The following is a 15,445-nucleotide window of genomic DNA, read 5'->3' as shown; positions in this document are numbered from 1 at the left end:
CTGCCCATCCCAGGAGCCCCAGGGCCCCGGGACGCTGCTTTCTCTGCCTCCTGGGCAGCGTTTGCAGCAGCTCCGAGCCTGACCGGGGGGTCTTCAACCGCTTCCACCCAAATTTGCTGCAAGCGAGGCCGTGGCGGTGGGGAAGAGGCTGTCAACCTGCCCCCTCTGAGGTGCCACCGGCACGATCCTTCTCCCCGGGATTAAACCAAGGGCCGGGGCTGGTGGGGGTATTTAACACAAAGGAACAGCTTTAAGAGCTCAAAATTCAAGGCAAGAGCGATTGGGAAGCGTTTCCTTCAGGCAGTCGCGGTCCTCTGGCCAGCGAGGGAGCCAAAATCTGGAAGAAAAGAGGTGGGAAGCGCCGCTCCGGCGTCCCGCTGCAAAGTTCTGCCTGTCTCTGTGTGGATTTGAGGCCGGGCTCTCCCGCAGGAGAACGGGATAAGGCAGCTCCAAAAAGCACCACGAGCATCCGCAGGGCCACGGCCGCGTCCCCGGCGCGGGGACCCCGCATGCACCGGGAGGTTCGGGGTCCCCCGTCCGCCCTGAGCTCTCGACAGAAGCAAAAGGCCAAAACCTGGTTGGACTTACCCCGTGCGGTGGGGAATCTGAAAAGAAAAGGAGGCAGGGGGAGGGTGGGTGGAAGTGGTTTGCAATGCAAATCTGCCTCGCCCCGACCGGCTCGTCTCCCTACAAGCGGAAAAAACGGTGGGTAACATTTCCCCGGAGAGCCCAAGCGGTTCGGGAGCCTCCGTGCCGCCGGGGACCCCGCCTGGGCCCGGCTCCCGAATCGCCCGGGGGGGCTTTTGAAAGTTTTAGCCGCTGGTGACACCCGCGGAGCAGAGAGCGCCTTACCTCCGCGGTGGATGATCAGCAGGTGACACGGAGGCGCCTCTTTGGTGCATTTGTTGTGGCACTTGAGCCTGGCAGGGCACAGAGAGAACGGGGTGAGCAGGGCACGGCGATGGGGGGAGAGTTTATGGAGCGACAGGAACAGGGGGAGCTTCTTCCCGCTGCCCGAGGGCAGGGCTGGATGGGATTTGGGGAAGGGATTGTCCCCGGGGAGGGAGGCTGAGGCTGTGGCTGTCCCTGGATCCCTGGCAGTGTCCATGGACAGGTTGGACATTGGGGTTTAGGGCACCCTGGGCTGGGGGGGGTGGCACTGGATGGGCTTTAAGGTCCCCTCCCAGCCGGGCCGTTCTGGCACTCCACGATGGAGCTCGGGGCTGTGTCCTGCTTTTCCCCGTGCCAAAGTGACTGCGGGCAAGGCTCTGGCCGCTCACTGGGCTCAGGGAACCCTCCAGCCTCTGATCCCATCACTGCCAAGCAGCGGGCTCGGGGTGAGGAGCAGTACGGGATCCCGGAGGATGAGGAAGGGCTGGCAGGACACAGAGCTGCACACCCTTGGAGAACGTGTCCAGCCCAATGGAGCAGCACAGGAATTCCCAAACCTGGGGGCTCTGCTCAGGTACCCCTTTCTCTGACACCTGGGTGGGACCAGCCAGGCTTGAGGACACCCCAAAATGTCACCTCTGCAAGAAAAGGAGCAGAGTCCTGCACTAGGGGGGAGGGTTTACTGGAAGGTGGGACAGGAGGAGCTTTAAGGTGTCTTCCAGCCCAAACCATTCCATGATTCTATGAAATCCCTGTTCCCACCGTCCTGCTGCTGGATGCTGAATTAAATTCAGGAGCAGCGGAGGGAAGTGACTGCACTGGTCCCCAATGTGTCCCTGTCATTGTGCTCTCCTCTCCTGGCTTTATTAAGGGCATTTAACCAAAATAAAGAGAGGCTTTACAGTCTCTGGATATTCTGCAGAGTTTTCCCCGGTTTGTGGAGCCAGGGCAGGAGTCTGGAGGGCTTCACCCCCGGGTGATGCATATAGGCATCGGCAGAGTCCCAAATCCTTCCCATTCCTCCTTAATTAAGGCTCGGAAACGCATCCCCAGCTCACGCTCTGCCAGGCCGGCAGAAAGCCATGGGGGAAAAGAGAAAAAGGAGGAAAGGATTTATCAAAACAAGGGGAAATTATGGGGAAAAAAAAAAAGGAAAAAAAAAGAAAAAAGAAAAAAGAACGGCAGCTACAAGTCAATGAGCTGGGTAATGAAAATTCAGGAGCTGCCCGTGTTAGCTTTTATTACAAAGCTGTTCCTAGAGGGAAAGGCAGGAATTAATTCGGTGTTTGAGGCTTGGGGGGTTTGGGGTCCGGTTGTTTGTTTTACCTGTTGGTTCCCCTCTGCTTTCTGGGGAAAGCAGCGCCGGGGCAAGGCTGGAAAAAAACCTAAATGCCTTGTGTTCACTCCCAACTTTTGACTGCCAGGAAATGGATTTGTCCTTTTCTGTAGGATTACAGGGAAGCAGGATTTGCACAGCCAGAGCCACAGCATCCCTGCTCCTGGTCAGGGAGCAGGCACAACATCCCTCCTCCAGCACGGGAAAACCTCCCCTTCCTTGAGCACGGGAATCACCCCTTTAAAATCCCTGCATTTGATCACATCCCTTCCAGAAAAGCCCCACCGGCTGTGGAGTAACCGAGCGCTTCTCGGCAGGTTTAAATCCCAATTTACCAACTCATCAGCGCTTAATCAGCGGCAGCAGCGATCGTTATCGCTCCGTTACCCGCAGACAATCCCACATTCCCGGCTCCCAGCCGCAGGAAAGGCAATCCCGGCTCCAGCAGCAGCTTCCCCGAGTGCCGAGGGCTGCGGCTGGGGCGGACTGGGAGCAGCTGAAGCAGCCTCTGCCTCGCTGTTGTCCCGGTCCCAGCCCGTTTTATCCCCTCTCCTTTGCACCAGGGATCGTGTGATTCGGCTCCTCAGGGCTGTGACCCCGCCAGGACGCAGAGGTGCCCAAAACTTGGTGGAAATGGAAGCTACAGCCCCAAAGTGTGGGCACAGCGCAGCCGATGCCCGGAGCTCTCCAGCACATCCATCCCCGTGTGCTGAGGGTCGTTCGGCAGCCTTTAGGGCCGGCAGGATCTGACTCAGAGCTCTGCAGGGAGCAGAGCCGGGCTCTGGCAGGAGCATCCTCCCCGAGGAGCCTGCTCCCATCCCAGACACAGCCCCAGCGCTGCTTTGGGGCCTTATTCACCCCGTTCCACAGCTCATTAAAGCTTCCTGGGAGGATGAGCTGGCCGGGGCCTGGTTGGTGTCTCCGTGTCCCAATCCCTGCTCGGTTCTCCCAGGAAAACCCCCATTATCCCCTCCCGAGGTTAAGGAGCGACACAAACAGCCCCGGCACGGCGCCGTACTTGCAGTTTTTGCATTTTAAGCCGAACAACATTCCCTTCCCGCAGACGGTGCAGGTCTGAGACATCCAGTACTTGGTGGAAAACCTGTGGAGAGAAACACGGAGTGACCAGGGAGAGCTGAAGCCTCACTTATCTCCCGAGCCCTGCTTGGTGCTCTCTCTGCCCTCAAACTCCGCTGCAGGTGTTGAGGAATGTTTCCAGGGATGCCAAAACACAACCCCGAGCCTTGCTTTGGTTCTGGAAGCTTGTTCCAGAGGGAATCGAAGCCCAGCTCCCTGTGATTTCCCAGTTTTGCCCACCCCAAACCCCTCCCTGCCCTGGGACCAACGTTTCCAGCCCCTTGGCAAGCAGCTTCCCATCAAAGAGCAGCACTCTTCCCAGAGCTGTTCCCTGTTCAGCGAGATATGGAAGGGTTATAATCCGGAGATGGGGAATTTGCCGAAGGCTGGCAAGGTCACAGATAATACAGAGCGTTTATTGATAGCGACTCGAGCCTTATCTAAACCAGATCTGAACTGAAATGGAATTGAAATGGGCCTGAAGGACAGCATGGGAGAGAGGCGGGATGTCCCCAGTCCGTGTCCTGGAGCACAGATGGGGAGGGAGGTGTCCATCCCTCGTCCTCCAGCCTGGCACAGCAGCAGGGGCGGTCCTACCTGTGTTTTATGGAGTTTCCTAAATCCCGACGAGGGATCTGCGGGGACCAGCGAGGCACTGACAGCGTATCTGCAGGGAGAGACCGGGAAAACCAGCACTGGTAATGACATCAAGAGCTGGGATTCCATTTTTTTGGGAAGGGGAGCAAAGGATGTGCACAAAAAAAAAAAAAAAAAAAAAAAAAAAAAAAAAAAAAAAAAAAAAAAAAAAAAAAAAGAAGGGGGGGGGGGATTTTCCTGGAAAAATTTGGGCTTTTTCCCTCTGGAATGCTTCATTTAGCTCCCTGTCTGAAAAGCAGGAGAGCTCTGGACGCTGTGGGTCTGTGAGAATTGGGGCCTCCTGTCCCAGATCCCATCACCCAGTTTGGACCAGGAGGGGAGGGGAGAGGGTGCATCCATGTGCAGGCAGGGTGGGATTGCAAAACTTTTGGAATCGCATCACGATGTCCAAAGAGGACAGGAGAAATAAAGCCGGAACAGCCTCATGGTCAGTTTGTAATAAGACATCACGGCTTGAGGTGGCAGCTGAGGAGAAGCTGAGTGCCAGCCCCTCCAAAGGTGATTCCATTCATCTTCCAAGGGAAGAACAGAGTTATAAGCAGTCCCGGGTGTCTCCTTCCAAGGGAAAAGTGGAGTGAGGGATAAGGAAAAGAGGGAAAAGAGAAAAGAGGGAATTTCCCTGGCACCTCTGGAGCAGGAAGGTAACCAGGAGCGTGGCCATTCTTGGATTCCACATCCTCCTTCAGCCTCAGCAAAGGCGGAAAAGCCGCTCCTCCTCGTGGCCACGGGAATGCTGCGGCCCGTGCCGGGATTCAAAGGCTGGATGGATTTTCGCTCAGGGATTTGAGAGGTTTCCCGGGCACCAGCGGCGGTTCCCGGCTGTTTGCTCAGAGTGCCGGCAAATCCCTGGCTAAACAGGCGCTGGATATTATCCCTGGGAGCGGGAGAGCCGCTGTTTGCTTTAATATCCCATTTTAATATAGCGGCAGGCACGGGGCTCTAATTGCACTCGCCAGCTGAAGGTTACATTTACATCCCGCTCCCCGGGTTAGAAATCCTGGGAGCGTCCCAAGCTGAGCCTGCTCCAGCACCTCCCACCAGCCGCAGCTCTGGATCCTTCTCTTCTCCTGGTCATTGCACAGGCAGAGGCGGCAATTGAGATGTCACAATCACGGAATCGTGGAATGGTTTGGGATGGAAGGGACATTAAAAGCAACTCATTCCCATGGGCGGGGACAGCTCCCACTGTCCCAGGCTGCTCCAAGCCCCAGTGTCCAGCCTGGCCTTGGGCACTGCCAGGGATCCAGGGGCAGCCACAGCTGCTCTGGGCACCCTGTGCCAGGGCCTGCCCACCCTGCCAGGGAACAATTCCTGCCCAATCTCCCATCCAGCCCTGCCCTCTGGCACTGGGAAGCCATTCCCTGTGGCCTGGCTTTATCCACTGATGTAAAAAGTCACTCCTCCTAATTTTTATAAGCTCCCTTCAAAGCCAAGGAAGGGAATTCCTGTCCCCGGCACCACACTGCCAATATTTTTGATATTTTCACCAGTCTTTGTGACAGCTCACCCTGGGCTGCTGGACCAGCATCCTCCCACTCCCTCCACATCCACAACGTCGCCGGGGTGGGAATTTGATCCACAAATGCCGGAGGTGACGCTCTGCCGAGTGACCCGTCCTGCACAGCCCGCTGCCTCCCTGAGCATCATCCCCCTCACTAAACCGCGTTACGGAGCTGAGCTTTCATCATCCCCCCTCCGACGCCGCTCCCCGAAGAGACAAACACCCGGGCCAGAGCAGCTCCTCGCCCGGAATTAAATTACAACCTCCACGTTATCAGCCACAATTTATTCCCACTAACTTTCGGCTGGCCTCAATTAAATCCTGCCAGCCCGGCGAGGGGGAGAGGGGATGGAGGCACCGGCGGCTGCTGAGCCTTTTAATTACTTTCTAAATGCGCTCGCTGCAAAGATGTACTGAAGTGTAGCGGGGATTTTGACCTCGTAACATAAATGAGCCCGACGTGACTCACAGCTAATTACCTTCATTAGCGGCAGCGAGCCACGTAGGATCGCGGCGTTTAACAATAGAGCCGCTGTTGGCGACAGGGAAAAGCAGCGGAGCGGGGCAGGAGGGCAAGGAAAGGCACCGGGGATCAGCCCCGAGGGCGTGGGGGGCTCCGGAGTTAATTGGGGAGCCTCCCCTTTACCCGGGTTCCCACCGGAGGAAAAGCTGTCGCTGGCAGTGTTAACCCGGGGGGATGCCCAGGGGGAAGGTGGAGATGCAGCGGCCTCGCCCCCAGCACAGGAGAAATATTCTCATTGAAACCCCCCCGCTAAATTGCCACAATTAGCGTCAATTACAGGGCAAAAAATCCCCACGAGCACGTCTTGTTTCAGGGTGGGAAGGTCAGGCTTTGTCCTGGGGACCCCGCGATGGAGAAGGGGCAGCGGGATCGGCCGATCCGTCAAGCTTTGAAGCGTGACAGCGGCTGCCTCTCCCCCTCTTCTCTCCCCATCCTCTCCCCATCCTCTCCCCATCCTCTCCCCATCCTCTCTCCCCATCCTCTCCCCATCCTCTCCCATCCTCTCTCATCCTCTCCCCATCCTCTCCCCATCCTCTCCCCATCCTCTCTCCCCATCCTTTCTCCCCATCCTCTCCCCATCCTCTCTCCCCATCCTCTCCCATCCTCTCTCCCCATCCTCTCCCCATCCTCTCCCCATCCTCTCCCCATCCTCTCCCCATCCTCTCCCCATCCTCTCTCCCCATCCTCTCCCCATCCTCTCCCATCCTCTCTCATCCTCTCCCCATCCTCTCCCCATCCTCTCCCCATCCTCTCCCCATCCTCTCTCCCCATCCTCTCCCCATCCTCTCTCCCCATCCTTTCTCCCCATCCTCTCCCCATCCTCTCTCCCCATCCTCTCTCCCCATCCTCTCCCCATCCTCTCTCCCCATCCTCTCTCCCCATCCTCTCTCCCCATCCTCTCTCCCCATCCTCTCCCCATCCTCTCTCCCCATCCTCTCTCCCCATCCTCTCTCCCCATCCTCTCTCCCCATCCTCTCCCCATCCTCTCTCCCCATCCTCTCTCCCCATCCTCTCTCCCCATCCTCTCCCCATCCTCTCTCCCCATCCTCTCCCCATCCTCTCCCCATCCTCTCTCCCCATCCTCTCCCCATCCTCTCTCCCCATCCTCTCTCCCCATCCTCTCCCCATCCTCTCCCCATCCTCTCCCCATCCTCTCTCCCCATCCTCTCTCCCCATCCTCTCTCCCCATCCTCTCTCCCCGTTCCCTCCCGCGCCCTGGAGCCGCTCTTGATACCCCCGAGCTCCGCTGTCATTCCCTAACCCTTTATCACCGGCAACCTCCCGCCTGCCTCGAAAACCCAAACTCTCCGGGCCATAATTCCCGGCCGTCATTCCCCCTGCCCTCTCTCCTGCTCCGAGCTGAGAGTTCATTGGGCACCAGCGGAATTTCGCAGGGTGGCACTCATGGAGACTTGTCCCCGTCCCTGCCCCCCGAGGGGTTCCCAAAAGCCAAGCCCCGCTTCCCGGTGTGGTGGCAGTGCCCGGTGGCAGCACAGCCAGGGAATGCCACCCTCCTTCCAGCACCTCCGTGTTTTCCTTCGTCGGCCCAGCAAAGGTCAGGGCTCCTGCTCCGCGCGGCACAGCTCATCCCAAAATCAACAGCCGCGCTTGACGGGATCAGCTGTGCCAGGAGAGCCGGCAAGGGGGAAACCAGCCGGGAGAAGGGTGACAGCCACCTCCGGCGTGTCCCTGACAGGCGACACGGCAGAGGAGCGCTGCCAGCCCGCTCCCCGGGGGTGACAGGCAGCTGTGACAGCCAGCGCCGCTCCTGAGTGGCACCCGAGCGCCTCGGAGGTGACGGGGACGGCGGCGCTGCCGTGGCCGTGACGCCCTCGCTGCCCCCGCTGCCATCCCGGTGAATTCCGGCTGTTTCCCAGTTGGGACGCCTGGCCGTGTCCCGCATGGAGAAAAGCACCTGGAGCTTCCCTAGTTCATTTTTTGGGGGGTTCCACCCTCCTTGGGGTGGGCGGTGATGCCCTCAGAGAGTCCCAAGCCCTCACCAAGGACAACTGGAGCATCTTTCAGGGGTGGCAGCAGAGCTGAACCACACAGGCGGGGACTGGGGACGGTGTTTTGTCACAATTGCCCCTTCCTCAGCTCCTGGGCCCTGTCTGCATGGCAGGGAGTTGGTGGGAGCACGTTATCCATCACGGAGACAGCCTGACAAACAAACCCTCCTTCTGCTACTACAGCAAACAGACGTCCGCTTTATGAATGGCACGGATAAAATCGATGGCAATGCACTGGTGAGAATCCCGGGATGAGTCACTGTGAGGCCAAGAAATGGCCAGGAGACTTTGTGCTCATCCCAGACATCCCAGGCTGTCACCAAAATGCTCCCGAGGGGGGTGACTCCCATGGAGAGATTAAGGGGAGACTCCAGGGTGGAGCCTCTTCCCAAAAGAGTTCAACAGCAAAAGAGATCCAAGATCAGGAATATCTGCACCAGCAGGCAAAAATCCCGCTCCAGAGACAAATGATAACATCCATGGAATGGTTTGGATGGAAAGAATCTTAAAGATGATCTTGTTCCACCCCCTGCCATGGGCAGGGACACCTCCCGCTGTCCCAGGCTGCTCCAAGCCCCAGTGTCCAGCCTGGCCTTGGGCACTGCCAGGGGCAGCCACAGCTGCTCTGGGCACCCTGTGCCAGCTCCAGTGACAGAGTCCCAATGTCTCAACCTGTGGCAGTTCCAGGGACGCTGTCCCAGTGTCTCCCCACCATCCTGAGTTTATTTCCCGTGTGGTCCCAGCACCCCAGGGAGATGCTCTGCACCAGTCCCTCCATGAGACACCTCGGGCCTTGCTCCTGCTGCTTTTAGGCCCAAATAGGATGGGAGAGATCCCAGGGCAGCTGCTCCCGCAGCCTTCCCTCCCCAGGATATAAATCCATGCAGGATTCCAGCTACAAAGGCAGTGACCCGCTCCCTCCATTAATGCACGTGGCAAACATTCCACGTGGAGTTTGATCCAGTGGGAAGCGTCCCTGTCCATGAGGGGGTTGGAATGGGATGGTCTTCAAGGTCCCTTCCAACGCTGTGGATCACAGCCAGGTCCAGTGGGTGGAAGGACGATCCAGGATGGATCCAGCAGGATGAAACCAAACCTGAGCCAGAGCAGAGGGGATCATCCAAAGCAGGAGCTGCTCCCGGAGCAATTTCCAGTAAGGAAAGAGTCCCTTTCTAATCTGGGCAGTTCCTCTTTCTAGGGTGACAATCCTGTTTATCCAGCTCAAATGTCACATTCAGCTGGCTTAAAGTCTCACATCGGGATTTTCCCCACCGATTCCCAGCCTTACAGGCTCAATTAGGCTTATCCAGACAAAGCTGCACCCTCCGACTCTGCTGCCGGGGTGGGAAACCCTCCGGAGCCTGGCTGCCAGCTGTGGCCAGATGTGGCTGCTGGGAGCTGCCAGCTGTGCTGCCAAAACAGCTGGGGAGTGCTCCTGCCATGCTTCAGGGAGGAGAGAACCACCAGTGGCCCCAAAGAAAGGAGGTTCCCTGTGGGAATCCCCTCCTGGAGGTGGTTGGGGCTGGGACAGTGTTAGGGAGAAGTGTCCCCCCAAAAGCCAGCCCTGGGAATGGGACAACCATGGAGAGGAGCACTGGCTGCTTCCCCATGTCACCTTCAACACCACTGTCATGTCCTTGGGTCCAGCCTGGTGCTTTCCAGCAGAAAAGCTGGATTTAGGGCTCTGGGACTCCCGCCTGACGCACTGGACGTTGTCCTGGATCCCTGTCCACCAAACCTGCCCGAGGTCAGCCCCTCAGGGGCTCCTTCACAGATGGTTCAGGAGCTCTGGTGGCACCTCAGAACTTGTCACTTGGCCACCCCTGGCTCGGATCCTGCTCATGCCCAACACCATCAACTGCAAATTCCTTGTTCACAAAGCCAAGAGGAAGAGACAGGACTGGGATTCAGAAGAATCCCGCTGGGGACACGGCCAGAGCAGAACCACGGGGGCTGTGATGGAGTTGTCACACAGGACTGGGCAGGGAGGGGACACCCCTGAAGATTAAACCAGTTGTTCTACAACTTCCTTCTGAGGGGCAGCTCGGGTCTCTGCTCCCCAGGACAGGGAAATGAAATGTCTGGAGCTCTGTTGGAAGGTTTAGGTTGGAGATGAGGAAAGGTCCTTCCCCCAGAGGGTTCAGGCACTGCCCAGGCTCCCCAGGGAATGGGCACGGCCCCGAGGCTGCCAGAGCTCCAGGAGCCTTTGGCCAGCGCTGCCAGGGGTGCCCAGGGTGGGATTGTTGGGGTTCTGGGCAGGGACAGGAGCTGGATCAATGATCCCTGTGGATCAACTCGGGATATTCCATGATCCTGTGAATCCCCCAGCCAGATTTGTGCTGCTGAGGAAGAGGTTCCTTCTGCAGCTCCTTCCAGCTCTCTGTGAAAATCCATTCCCTTCAGGACAAAGGGATGTTAAAAATCACAGGGAAGCATCCAAACCCTCTCCTGACCCGGGCCAGGGATGACTCAGATGGGAGCACTCCTGCCAGGAACAGCAAGGCTGTGGAAGAGAAATCATGGAGAGACAGCCAGGGAGGGTCAGGGCCTCGCTGGGCTCCCCTCACCCAGCTCCAGCTGTCAACAACAACAATTTTTGTGTTTCTGTGTTTAGGGAAGTAATTCCTCAGCAATCCAGGGCATCTGGCTGCTGCTGGGCTGCTCCCACAGGAGGAAAAGGGAAGAGGGATTTTTTAGAAGGGCCCATTGGGATGGGATATTGCGGAGAGCTCGGTTGTTCAACCACCACAAGGATGGGAACAGGGGAAAATCCTGCAGGGCTTGGAGCAACCTGCTCCAGTGGGAGGTGGCCCTGCCCATGGAAGTGGATGAGCTTCACGCTCTCTTCCAGCCCAAATCATTCCAGGATTCTGCTCCCTACAAACAAACGTCTGCCCTGCTTGGCATAACTCCCACACGGATGTTGATCCTGCAAGGACCAACAGCTCCGAAACCTCCCAGCAGGGATCAACCAGCTGGGGAAACCCAGCTCCCATCCAGCGCAGCAAACATTCCCAGCAGCCAGGGGAGGCAGAGGGAAATGAGAGGAGACACCTCTCCAGCAGCGTTAGTCACTTGCCAGCCCATCACTTCCCATCGCATCCCGCTCCGGCGGTGCCACGTTCCATCAGGATGTCACAGCGCGGGATGTGATCCCACACTGAGGCCTGGGGAGAACTAATCCAAGGAGACACGCCTGGGGGTGGCTGGGAATGGGGTTGGAGCCATGCTTTCTGCTCTGTTGGTCGGGCTGTGAGTGGAGCACAGACAATTCCATGTGGGAAACAGCAAGGCAAAAATCCCCCTCGCTCCAGGGAAATGCAGGGTCGGGTATTGGATATCTCTGGGAATGGCCTCGTCTGCCTGCAGAGCTCCTGCCAGGCCCCACCGCCCCCAGAGCCAAAGGGAGGGGAGGGAAAGGACAGCAGGAGTGGCTGGATGAGTCCTCAGGGATCCCAAACCACAGGGGAGGGGAGGGAAGGGGAGGGGAGGGGAGGGGAGGGGAGGGGAGGGGAGGGGAGGGGAGGGGAGGGAAGGGAAGGGAAGGGAAGGGAAGGGAAGGGGAGTTGGCAGCAAACCCTTCATCAGCCAAGAGCTGAGCAGAAGGAATGAGTGGAAGACGCCAAAACAAGCCAAGAAGACAATTCCAGAAAGGAAACAAGGGAAAAATCCAGGGAAGGGAGGGTGACAGAAACCCAGATGAAATGTGGAGTTGAAGGAAGTTTTAGCTGAGGAACAAGAGGCAAGGGGACCTCGATTTGGCTGGCAATCACTCCCAGCAGCTGCCACTTGTTTCCAGGGAAGTTCTTCTCGGGCCAAGAGCCACGCCTGGCTTGGAAAAGCTTCAGTCCCTGTGGAATTAATCCCAGCATTGGTCTGGGACCAGGAAATGAGGCTCAGGCTGCTCCTCCCAGGCCTTGGTGAGCTCATGGAGCCAACCCCACCCAATGGGTGCCACCACCAGCAGCTCCTGCGACAGGACAAACCCCCTGCCAGCTGGGATCAGGGCTGGCTGCTGGGATCAGCTCCATGGGGTTTGCACCAGGACTGGCTTCCCAAAACTCCACATCAGCTCCAATCCAGCAAGCAGGAGAGGTTTAAACATAGAGGTGAAACCACAGCTGGGTTTACAAAGCAACGCTCGGGAAAGTCATTATGAGGTGACATCCAGGCAGTGCCACCAACCCAGACAAACCTCGTGGCTCTCCTGAAAACCAGAAATAATCAAGTTTTTGTGGTTACCTTTGCCCAGAAGCACCCACAGATCTCTAAACTCCAGCATGAAGCAGCTCCACAAGGGCTGGGCTCATTCCGCAACGCTCAACCAACGTCCTCCAAACCACTGACCCCAAAACTCCCCAGTCCCACCCTCTGCTTGGCATCTCCCACCCCTTGGAAGGGGGCTCCGAGGGGGCCACGGGGACTTACTTGCTGAGAAGGTGGAGTCGGTGTGGACGGGCGGGGTGGAGGGCAGGAAGGGCGGGTACCCCACGAAGAAGGAGCGCAGGGAGCGCTCGGAGAGGAGAGGGGAGCGCTGCGCCGGGATGTTCTCGCAGCTCCCCACGCTGTTGTGGATCTTCAGGTTCAGGGGCTTGTTCTTCTTCTTGACTCTGGGAGGGAGAAGAGGGAAAAGGAGGGAAGAGTGAAGGGAAGGGAGTTGGGGATGGGCGGGTGGCCCCCGTGGGGGTGTTGCTGCATCATCTCCCGTGTGATCATTAACCCCACTTCCTCGTGAGAATTCCCAATCCCTCCCCGTCATCAAACAAAGGCAATTCTCATTAAGGAACATTCCTTAGGGAACATTCCATTTTCATTAAGGATCATTCCCGAGTTTTTCCTCTTGAGAACCTGGGTGAGAAAAATCATTTGTTCCAAAAGCTCACGAGCCCCAGCCTCGCTGGCCTTGTCACCTCCCCTAAATGATCCCATTTAACGTCAAATACGAGCCCAAATATGACATCAAATATGGGGCCCAAGCAAGGGTGGGCTGCAGTGGAGAGTGTGAGGAATTCCAACAGTTTCCCAGGAATCAGCTTGTCAAGGCACAGGACTGTGGTGTGGACAACCCAAAACACCAGGAGAAATTCCTTAGAAATGAAACCCTGCAGAGCAGCGGGAGAAATCTCCCACCTCTCCCTCCTCAGCCCATTTTTCCACTCTGGGACAAGTCCCAGCCATCATTCTGTTGGCTTGGATGATCCCAAAGCTGCAGCAGACCAGAAGGATTTGGGATGCAGGATCCTGGCACTGTGGAGCTGCTCCCACTCCGGCTGCCATGGAGTGAGGAGGAGGGAGACAGCGCTGGGAAAGGCAGCTCAGCCCTCTGGAGACCTGGAGCATTTGGGACAGGAATCCTTTGGGAACATCCGGCAGTGCAACAGCTACTGGTGATCAAGGATTTCGGGAATGCTCCATCCATAATCCATGCATCCCAACTGGAACACTGCATCCAGCTCTGTGTCCCAGCACAGGAGGGACCTGGAGCTGCTGGAGCCAGCCCAGAGGAGTCCACAGAGATGCTCCCAGGGCTGGAGCCCCTCTGCTCTGGAGCCAGGCTGGGAGAGCTGGGGCTGCTCACCTGGAGAGGAGAAGGCTCCAGGGAGAGCTCAGAGCCCCTTCCAGGGCCTAAAGGGGCTCCAGGAGAGCTGGAGAGGGACTGGGGACAAGGGCTGGAGGGACAGGACACAGGGAATGGCTTCCCAGTGCCAGAGGGCAGGGCTGGGTGGGAGATTGGGCAGGAAGTGTTGGAGTTCAGGAACTGAACATCTCCCACCACTCCCAGCGGTGCCTGGGGGCATCTGGCACTGCCAGGCGATAGGAAATGGCCTCTTTAATGACGAAAATTAAACCATCCTCTAATAAGTTAATTATTTCCTCACACAGGAAAGCTGCTGCTGTGTTTAGGGTGGCTGCAAGGACCTCTTTGGGTTCAGGATGGGGCAGATGGTTCCAGGCTGGTCCAGCTCTCCTGGCCTGGGGTCAGCCCCACAGCTGATGGTCATGGAGTGGGTTGGGTGGGAAGGGACATCAGAGCTCATTAAAGGACACGGGCAGGGACACCTCCCACTGTCCCAGGCTGCTCCAAGCCCCAGTGTCCAGCCTGGCCTTGGGCACTGCCAGGGATCCAGGGGCAGCCACAGCTGCTCTGGGCACCCTGTGCCAGGGCCTGCCCACCCTGCCAGGGAACAATTCCTGCCCAATATCCCATCCAGCCCTGCCTGGCGGCCTCAAATCCAGTCCATCCCCTGCACTGCTGCTGCTCAATCCTAACCCAACCAAAAATCCCAGTGCTGCTCCTCTGGCATGGCCCCAGCTCCCCTGAGCTCAACCCCGGCCCAAAGCCCTTCCTGAAAGCCAGTGATTAAGCACTAATCTCGTTTTTTTCCACCCATAAATCAGTTCCAGACCAAATATTTACTGCGAGCATCATTTCCTCGCCAAGCAGGGCTGCTGACAGCTCTCATTATTAGGAAGGATGAGTGATTCTGGACAGAGAGATATTTTTTTTCCCCTCTCTCTGTTTCTTCAGGAGAAGAAAAAATAATAAAGAGTAATAAACACCAGGATCCACACTGAGTGACTGGGCTGGCTGCCTGTTTGCTCACGGCCCTGATCTCTGTCCTGAGGGAAGGGGAACAAAAACCAAAGCCCAGAGAGGAAAAGGAGCATCCTCAGCCATGGAAAACCCCCTGGCACAGGGGGCTCATAGGGACAGGGGATCCTGTCGCCTGGGGTGGGGACAAGGAGTGCCTGAGGGACATGGAGCAAACCAAGCCCTGTCTGGGGCTTCTTGGGTCAAAAAGGATCAAAAACCATCCTTGGGGCAGGGGTGGAGAGTGAGGGCAGTCATGGGCACTTCATAAAGGACTTGCTTCCATGAGGGGTCATCCATCCATCCATCCATCCATCCATCAGCCATCCCTCCATCCATCCATCCATCCCTCATCCATCTACTTTTCCACACAGGTTGGAATGAGATGATCGTCAAGGTCCTTCCCAACCCAAACCACTCCATGATTCCACAGAGAGCAACAGGACAAAGAGAAATGGTTTTAAGCTAAAAGAGTGCAGGGCTGGATGGGATATTGGGCAGGAATTGTTCCCTAGCAGGGTGGGCAGGCCCTGGCACAGGGTGCCCAGAGCAGCTGTGGCTGCCCCTGGATCCCTGGCAGTGCCCAAGACAAACATCTCCATCTTCCCTCATTTCCCAAAGTAGGGAAAAACGTTCTGGAAATGCATCCTGGTCCTCCCAGCCTGAATTCCCCATCCCAGCTGGGCAGGAGGAGCCCCATTCCCTGTGCCAGGCTCCCAATTCTGCAAGGACAGCAGAGGCAAAAAGGGGGATAAAAAAACCCAAACTAAGCCAAGCCAAACCAAACCAAAACCAAAAATCAAACCCAAAACAAAACAAAAAAAACCAACCAACCAAAACAAAACAAAAAAACCACGAC

General features: G+C 57.3%; 1 protein-coding gene across 1 annotated transcript in view; it reads right to left on the bottom strand.

Moving 5' to 3' along the window:
* The window catches only part of KSR2 (kinase suppressor of ras 2), a 73,919-nt gene that overhangs the window by 32,991 nt on the left and 25,483 nt on the right, over positions 1-15,445 (bottom strand). Inside the window, exons 5-8 of the mRNA XM_066331218.1 lie at positions 12,423-12,604; positions 3,902-3,971; positions 3,246-3,329; positions 853-920 (exon numbers count right to left, since the gene is read on the bottom strand). Coding sequence (XP_066187315.1) covers positions 853-920; positions 3,246-3,329; positions 3,902-3,971; positions 12,423-12,604 — 404 coding nt within the window. The remainder of the gene's footprint in view (positions 1-852; positions 921-3,245; positions 3,330-3,901; positions 3,972-12,422; positions 12,605-15,445) is intronic.

Source organism: Sylvia atricapilla, chromosome 17, assembly GCF_009819655.1.
Source record: "Sylvia atricapilla isolate bSylAtr1 chromosome 17, bSylAtr1.pri, whole genome shotgun sequence".
Taxonomy (NCBI): Eukaryota; Metazoa; Chordata; class Aves; order Passeriformes; family Sylviidae; genus Sylvia; species Sylvia atricapilla.
This window is presented reverse-complemented; position numbering and strand designations above follow the sequence as displayed.